This window comes from Saccostrea cucullata, unplaced genomic scaffold (genome assembly GCF_032062105.1).
Source record: "Saccostrea cucullata isolate Sc308-1 unplaced genomic scaffold, CSIRO_AGI_Scuc_v1 ctg491, whole genome shotgun sequence".
Lineage (NCBI taxonomy): Eukaryota > Metazoa > Mollusca > Bivalvia > Ostreida > Ostreidae > Saccostrea > Saccostrea cuccullata.
The window spans coordinates 26,146-35,151 of NW_026928818.1; the positions used below are offsets into that span (position 1 = coordinate 26,146).

Sequence of the window (9,006 nt, forward strand, 5' to 3'; positions counted from 1 at the left end):
CGCGCAAAATGACCTTCGTTCCGCACACGTACACTACACACCTATTAACCCTAAAAAGGTTTTAGCTCAGTTGGGTGAACAGTTTCTGAGAACACTCGCGGACAAAAAAGTACCGGAGAACAAATAAGAAAAAAAATAATAATAATAATAAGAAACCGAGTAAAAACAATATGTTCCCAAACTCCGTTTGGGGAACATAATAATAATAAGAAACAGAGTAAAAACAATATGTTCCCCAACTTCGTTTGGGGAACATAATAAAGGTGATGAACACTTTAGGTCTAATTTTAAATAATGGGGACCAATGACTCATACAAGTTTCATGTACTTGTACTTCTGAAATGAAAGAAAAAGTCTCACATACCCCATGCTCCCCAAACAGTCAAAGTGCTAAAATTCCTGGAAAAAATAAAGGAATCAGAATTTCCTGGTGATATGCACATCTGCACAATGTGTCCTAAATATCTGCAAAGTGTGACGAAATTGTGTGCAGCGGTTTATGAGTAGTTGCACTGACAAACTGTTCATCTCTATATTCAAGATATAGCCAAAAATCTTAGTTGAAAATTGTGGAAATGCCAGGAAATATGAAGAAATCGGAATTTCCTGGTAATATGCACATCTACACAATGTGTCCTAAATACCTTCAAAGTTTGACGAAATTTTGTGCAGCAGTTTATAAGGAGTTGCGCTGACACACTGTCCATCTCTATATTCAAAATATGGCCAAAAATCTAGTGGAAAAGTGTGGAAATTCCCAGAAAAAATAAAGTAATCGGAATTTCCTGGTAATATGCAATCTACACCTTGTGTCCTAAATATCTGCAGAGCTTGACAAAATTGTGTACTGCAGTTTATGAGGAGTTGTGCTGACAAAAAAACAGGACTGACAGACTGACTGACTGACTAACACGCTGACTGACGGACAGTTCAAAAACATTATACCTCATGCAACTTGTTGCGTGGGGTATAATTATGCATCAAGTTAATTAAATTTTAAAATATTTTTTGCATATTAAAGAATGACAAGTACTTTAAAAAGATATTAATTTATTGAGCAAAGAAAATATTCTTTCATGTTTCGTCACAAGACAAAAAGTTTTTTCTCCTGTTTGTATTTTGACAGTAGTGAAAGAGTAATTGAGGGCTTCACTATAGACAAGGCTGTGTCCAGGTGCTCTCCTGTGATGACATCAGACGAAAAGTTCTCTGTCAATGCCAGCAAGGCAGCCTGTCAATAGAAGTCGCAGAATGTTATTGTCTGACGGTGATATTGCAAAAACATTTTGCAACTCAACCAATATTTCTTTCAATCAAATGAGTCTATATTTTATTATAAAAACATTCAAATTCTTTCAGTATCTACACATGTACTTGTAGTATACCTCACGGCAGAGATTTTTTAGATCTGCTCCTGTGTAGTTCTCAGTCTTTGTGGCAAGATCAGTCAAATTGGCATCTTTCACTGGCATGGTTTTTGTGCAGATTTTCAGAATTTCTAGCCTACCCTGTACAGAACAAAATTCAGTTTGAACAACAAAATAACAGTACATGCCTATATAAATACAGATTTAATGTCAATGGGATCTCATTTAAAGAGGGTGCAACACTTTCTGTGATAAAAATTAAATTCCCTTCACCCAATCATCCCTTTTGTCAAGTTTGGTAGAATTTGGCTGAGTGGTTCTTGAGAAAAAGTCGAAAATATGAAAAGTTAACAGACAACAGATAGTCACTTGACACTTTTTCATCAGAAAGGTCACTTGAGCCTCTGGATCAGGTGAGCTGGAAAAAAAACCATGCATCAATACCTGTATATCTGGTGGGGGTACAAACACTGATCTGTCAAATCTGCCTGGTCTGGTAAGAGCCTCATCCAACATGTCCTGTCGATTTGTAGCAGCTACTACCAGTACACTCTTATTAGCTAGGTCTATGACTGATCCATCCTGAAATTTTGTGGTCTTTTAAATACAATGAAACTGTTTATTTTAGTAATTTTTCAGATTTCATAACAAAATAAAATCTCAAAAGTAATTTTTTCACTCTCCTCACTGAGCCATTTGACTAAAAATTGAAAGCCAATATGGAGAATCAAGTTGTAAAAATTAAGTCGCAAAATAGTTGTAGGTCAATCTTTTGTCATCTCTGATTTGACGCTTGTTTTATAAAATCAATATAGAATGCCTGGCATCCATTGCTAAGTAAACTATCAAATTTCCTTGAGAAATAAAGCACACAAAGCATCGTGATTTTTATATCTACAAGCATTCAAGGTATATGTATGCTCATCACTGGGATGTTTTTATCCACCACTAAAATATTCATATCCACTAGAGATGTAAGATTTATACCTCTCCTGTTTGTAAAGAATCTGTTTTCTCATCCAATCTGATTCCAATTCCATCCATCTCATTGAGTAATGTAGACAGTACCCTCTCTTGGACCCCACGTTGTGATGTCCCATCAGACCGCTTGCCAATGATGGAGTCTATCTCATCCAAGAAAATAAGAGAAGGGGCACCAGCACGGGCTCTCTGGAATACCTAAGAGAGAAAATGATCTTTACCTGGTAATTTTCAAACCACTAAAAAATAATGCATGGTTCTTTAAGTGTAACAATTTTTTAAATGCTCTTTAAAGCATCCATGAAATTCACAATTAATAAGAATTTACTTACATTTATTTTATTTGGCAGAAGAATAATTCAGTTCAATTCATTACGGATAAGTCTAACAATTCTAAAATCTTGTATTAAAGGCTAATAGAGCAACCATTCCTGATTCTACAGATGATAAATTGTAGAATCAAGTTATCAAAACACATCTAACTTCTTATACCTCTGAGATGAGTTTCTCCGAGTCCCCAACAAAGGGAGAGAACAGCTGGGCCCCACTAATGGACAGGAATGTGGCATTAGATGAGGTAGCCACTGCCTTGACCAGTGTGGTCTTACAGCATCCTGGGGGCCCATACAATAGAACACCACGTGGGCTTGGTAGGCCCATACGACGAAAAGCTTCTGGGTGTTTAATGGGCCACTCCACTGCCTGAAAAATTTAAAGTCCTGATGAGATCAATAAATGTCATTGCAGTAATGATACATTTAGTTAACATAACGAAGTGAATTAATTTCAATACATGTACTGCAATACTGCTTATCAAACAAATGGAAAAGGAAAGGACTGCAAAATGACCTCTCAGTTTTACTAGTTATTTGACCTGGGAATGGTGACAGATTTACAGAGTTGAATCAAGATAAAAAGAAAAGTCTTGATTTCAAAATAGAATGTATTTCTAGTATATTCGAACCTGCTGAATTTTCAGTTTCACTTCCTCCAGACCTCCGATATCCTCCCAGTGTACAGGGTCAAAATCAGTGGTGCATGGTGACCCCTTCTGGGTGGAGGGCATCACTTTCCTCAGGGCTTCCTTAAAATGTTCTGTTGTTATCAATGGAGTATCCACTACCTAAAAGTAAGATTTCTGAAACTAAATTGATGTCTACAGGAGATCAGTTTTTAAAATCAGATTTTGTTGGCATTTTTAATTCTATTTTGTGGTTACCTTATTATCTGTAGAATCTGACTGAAGAAAGCTCATGGCTCTAAATGCTGCTTCATGGCTGAGAGACATCAGGTCAGCTCCTACATATCCATTGGTCATCTTGGCTATCTCATTTAGATTCAGTCCGGGATCAACTCTTAATCCAGAACACTGGTGTCTCAATATTTCTTTCCTCTGACTAAGTGTAGGAACATTTATCATAATCTAAAAGGTTTAAAAAATATTTCAATTAGAACTTCCATCTAAAAGTATAACTGGTACTGTTTATGGGGAAATTTTTGCCCCCATTTTCTTTTCACCCCTTCCGCCTTTCACGCAGCTGGGCAAATTTAAAATGGTATAAATTTAAAGAAAGCATTTCTTAAATAGAACTGTGACTGGGTGAATTTAAGACAGGCAAACATGTCTCACATTGTGTACAATTACATACTTTATGACAGTTGACTATCATAGTCACAGTTGACTTCATTCAGTTGTACCCTTTGACTTATATGATGACAAACATCCCTTATACATACATGTCTACAAAAATTAATTGACTTCTGACCTCTTTGTCCAGCCTTCCTGGTCGCCTCACACTCGGGTCAAGAGCCGCTGGTCTGTTGGTGGCCCCGATCACAGCTAAGTTTGTACAGTCACTTATTCTGTCTAGGTAATTAAGAAACACGCTAGTTGATCGAGTATTATTGGTATCGTCAGAGTCCCACCTTTTTGGACAAACAGAATCAATCTCATCCAGGAAAATAACACAAGGGCCCTCCTCACTCATGAGGAAGGCTTTCTCAAATACACTTTTTATATTCTCCTCTGTTTCCCCTGGACGTGATCCAAACACTTCTGGTCCATTAATGGAGATTAGGAAAGCATTACATTTGTTACAGATGTGTTTGACAAGGGAAGTCTTCCCTGTTCCTGGTGGGCCCCGAAGAAGAACTCCCCTGGGGAGCCTCAAGATGTTGTTTACATTAGATTTTACACTAAATGATGCAGAGAGAAATTCCATCAACTCTTCCTCAACTTTATCTAAGCCTCCTAAAGGAGTAGTCTGAGCAATAGTTTGTTTTTGCATGTAATGTTCTCTACTCTGTATATCATTCACAGTTATAGTCGTGGCATTGTCAACAATACAATAATCCTGATCAGATACACTGTCTATCATAATAATGGAAATCCCATGTAATTTTGCCAGCATACAAGTCTCCTTGTCCACAACAGCCTTAGAAGATACACAGGTTTTATATAACAGACCCCTACAGATATCCTCCAATTTACTTGCACACTCTGTCTTCATTTTCCTGTAAACTTTAACTTCTTGTGCCTTTGTCACTACAATACTCACACTAACACCTTTACCTAGTACAACATCCAGTTGTTTAATCGTACAGGACTTCCCTGTCTTCCCTTCAGTTGGCCTTGTCACTGCAGTGCCCACTTCTATCCCAGTTCCTGATAAGTGAGGCATAGACCAAACTTGACAAATGTATTCAGTGTTCTCCAGTGAAATGGCTGCAAAAGATCCTGGCTTAATCCCAAGTTGTTTGAGAGTAGGTATGTCAACTTTACATTTCTGTGTTGTAATGTCTGTATTTTTCCTCACCAACTGCTTATGCTCCATTGTTTCCTGAATACCAAAGAAGATATTCAAATTAAAATCAAGATATTTTGTTTAATGATATGTCAATCAGAAGGGTAAAATTGCTATCCGTAAGACTAAGCAGCCATGTTATATTGCATTCGGATTTAATCAGACAGAATGCCTCTTTCACTAGAATTTCAAAGCAAAAATTCAAACTATTTCTTAACAAATCTCAAAAGAGCATGTTTATTACACTGTCCCAAAATTCATTACATTGTAAATAATTTTGCCCAAAAATATTCAAGATGAAACACCTAGATCTAGGGATAGCAACTAAATAAACGGTGAAACAACTGGGACAATCAATTTCAAACAGGAGGGGAGATTTACCCCAGAAGTGAGAACTTTTCACTGACCAGAGATTCCTCTGGCTCTATCCCCCGCTTTCGTATTATGGTATGTGCTCGGGGTGTTAAGTCTGAGGAATTTCGGATCAACTTTACACCTCGGTCACCCAGGGACCTATATAGTATATAGGTCCCTGGGTCACCTAATGATTGTTTACAAACATCTCTCAACAATATAATTTTCAAGAAACAAGATAAAATATGGACTTAAAATAGAACGATCTATAATTTCCTCGAGTATTATATCATGACACCCACCAACGATGGTTTTCTCCTGGTTTTAAATCATGTGGGATGCATTCACATGGGGGCTGACATCTTGAATTTATAACGAGGTTAACGGTGTCAAGTGTAATTTTCTAGTCGTTATCAAATATGAATTTACAACTTCAAGGTGTTTTAACCTAAAATAATTTGACTAGAATTAATATCTTTTATACCGATATATTGTGTTTAAATATTTTCCCTATGTCTTTAAAATTTGTATGAAATCTATACGTCAAAAAATGTAATACAATAATTGTAAATCCAGGATAAACTACATGGGACAAAAACTCATACGACACCGCAATTACCCAAACATCCAAGAATGACACTCAGATTGTCTAAATCGTTTGCTTTTTGTAAAAGTTTTTGTTTTGCGCATAGTAGAACATTTCATATAAGTTCAGTATCATTTGCAAAGAAAGATGGTAAGTAATTTTGTAAATAGCGATATAAATGAATAAAGGTTAACAGTGAAAAAACGTTTACAAGGGGGGGGGGGGGGTGTATAAAACTGATCACTAATGGTTTAATAGTAGTAAATAGCTTTCTAGCTCACCTGAGGGTAAGGCTCAAGAGTCAGCCTTTTGACTGAAGATTGTCTGACATGTGTTGTTTATAAACTTATCACATATTTTACTTCTTCGTAAATAAGAACCACTGAACCAATTTCAACCAGACATGCCAAAAAGCATTCTTGGGTGAGATTGAAATTTAATCAAAGGAATTATGATGCCCTCTTTCAAGGAGAAGACAGTTTAGAATTTGTTTATGTATGTTATCATCATTTAAAAATCTCAAGATCCACTAAACCAGAAAAGATAAACCTTAATGTGAGACTGAGCATCACCATCGTCTCAAGCCACGGTTCGGAGTCCGCATATAGCTCTCTCCTACCCGTGGCTGCTTGATCACAGAAAGTGTCGTAATACTGAATATTTACGCCTCTCTATTGTGACGTCATATTCAGTCAATGACAAGTTTTGTTTCCATCGCAATTGAAATCAACAAATTACATCAGCAGTATTTCGTACACTGTGGTTGGGTATTGAAAGGTCGCATGAAAGGTCAATTTCCGACTATGCTTAACTCGCATTGTTCAATACTTTAATGAGCTACGAGAAAATCTCGTCTCATGCAACCACAGCCAGAATGGGAGAGGATCGTGCATTTTGGCCGTGGTTTGCGACGATGGAGCATCACTAGCCTAGTATTCACTACATGCTGTAGATTCAAAAATACAGGGTACTTATGTCTATATCATATAATAATTATATGACCCAAGGGTAGGATGGGACACAACAGGAGGTCAAATTTTAACATCAATTATATATCTTTGTAAAAACTCTCTTCTCAAGAACAGCAATGCCATTATTAGTCATATTAATAAACTCATAAAAAATGATCAAAGGATTACATATTAAGATTAGGCGGGAAAAGTATCAGCTCTTGAAGAACAGAGGGTCATTTGTTACTCAGGTGAGCATTGTGGCCCATTGGCCTCTGGTATTATTTCCATGTATAGAAGTGCAGATGCTTATGTTCGTTATATATAATTTGCTGAGCTTTACAGCTGTTTATTTTGCACATATTTTATTGACACAGTCTCAGTGGGATTAGACAAGTTTCTATATCTAGGATAGTTTTCTTTATGCAAGTAAATATATATTTTGTTCTTGTTTTTTTTTTCATAATTTGATTTATTAATATGCTTGTACTCAAATGTTGACTGATATTAATTCTTGAAAGTTTTTTTCTCTAGTAAAAGGACTAGCAAAAAAGGTGGACAAATTCTTGGATGCTGAAAAAGACCCTGAAAAACTGTGTAAATATGTATGTGGTGCAAACATAATGAACAAAGGATCTGACCCAGAAATAAAGCCAGACAATGAATATCCAGACTGGCTTTGGAATCTTAAAATAGAAAGAGGTGCTTACGAACATGAACCCGGCACTCATAAGTATTGGAGGCTAGTGCGTAGAAGAAGTATACAACAAATGAATAAAGAGAGGAGAAAAGTGTGGCCAAGCATTGTGTTTATAGCTAGAAGACTGAATTATCATATATTTTACAATTTGATGTCCCTCAGGATAACTTGTTTGCAAAAATAAATTGTGCTTATACCAAGAAGAAAAAACTTTAGTTTTTTTTTAATATTAATACACATTGCAAACAATTCAAGTACATGTCTTATGACACCTTTTGGAACAAGGTTGAATTATACCATAAATCTTGAAATTTTTACGTCAGTTTTATTTTGCGAATTCGGGTCAAAATGCTGTTGATTAATTTTTACATTTCAAAATTTTGCGAATGACCACTGCTTTGTTTACATTTTCTTATTGGTGATTAATTTTTAAGAAAAATATTTTTGCGAATGCAATGCACTAGCAAATTTGCTAAAAATTTATCTACAGCAAAAATTTCCAGATTTACTGTATTACAAATAAAAGCTTTATTTATAATTCAGTCAAAAATGCTAACTTGACCTGAGACTCAGCGAGGTAGTCTCACGTAAAAACAAAATGAGGTTGAAAACACTGATGCATCTTTATGGCAGCATATGGTGAGAGCTGAAGTTTCTCTAATGCATGTCAAACTCAAAAGGTCAAAATTGTTGGTCTTGTCATAAGAAATAAACCTGTGAAATATGACTGTTCGAAAACTAAGGTTAAAGTTTTATTAAAAGTGGGTCAAACTCTCAGGTCATGGTAAAAAGGTCAAGATTAGTTATACCCATTAAAAGATCTTGCCTCAATAAATACACCTGTGAAGTATGAAAGGCCAAGCTTTTAGTGATCAAGTGTTATGACCAAATTTAAAGTTTGGTAATTTTAGATAAAAGTGGGTCACACTACAAGGTCGAGAAGTCAAATTTGGTGGTAACCAAGGAAAGATCTTGTAACCAGGAATACATCTTTTTGATTGTAAAGTTTATTTAAAATACATGAAATAGAATTCTAAGGATAATTACCATTCGCAGTATACCAGGAACAGCCATTATATGCTTATTTTTCATGTTGTTTGCTGATGCTACTTGTAATTTGGGGTCGCCCTATACACTTCACGACCCCTTGCTGCTTTTAAATATGCTAAGATCAACAATAGCCAATTTCAAAATAAACATGTTTAAAATCATGTTTGTTTTCTTTACCTGTACCTTAAACAGATGAAAAAGATAGCAACAGTAA

General features: G+C 35.8%; 2 protein-coding genes across 3 annotated transcripts; one reads left to right on the plus strand and one right to left on the minus strand.

Moving 5' to 3' along the window:
• Nucleotides 1–1,084: 1,084 nt before the first annotated feature.
• LOC134278801 (ATPase family gene 2 protein homolog B-like) lies at nt 1,085–5,872 on the minus strand. 2 transcript variants are annotated; one of them, XM_062761081.1, is made up of 9 exons: nt 5,809–5,872; nt 4,115–5,188; nt 3,568–3,771; nt 3,313–3,471; nt 2,841–3,050; nt 2,355–2,546; nt 1,812–1,949; nt 1,386–1,508; nt 1,085–1,231 (listed from the first exon to the last, which is right to left on the minus strand). In XM_062761081.1, the coding sequence occupies exons 2-9, from the start codon at nt 5,180–5,182 to the stop codon at nt 1,085–1,087; spliced, it is 2,241 nt and encodes a 746-aa protein (XP_062617065.1). In that variant the 5' UTR covers nt 5,183–5,188; nt 5,809–5,872. The 2 variants fall into 2 exon arrangements, with proteins under 2 accessions (XP_062617065.1, XP_062617064.1); XM_062761080.1 differs by lacking the exon at nt 5,809–5,872 and adding an exon at nt 5,560–5,651.
• A 226-nt stretch (nt 5,873–6,098) lies between these two features.
• On the plus strand, nt 6,099–7,939 carry LOC134278788 (large ribosomal subunit protein mL54-like). The gene is made up of 2 exons (XM_062761072.1): nt 6,099–6,242; nt 7,577–7,939. The coding sequence occupies exons 1-2, from the start codon at nt 6,140–6,142 to the stop codon at nt 7,924–7,926; spliced, it is 453 nt and encodes a 150-aa protein (XP_062617056.1). The 5' UTR covers nt 6,099–6,139; the 3' UTR covers nt 7,927–7,939.
• Nucleotides 7,940–9,006: the final 1,067 nt, after the last annotated feature.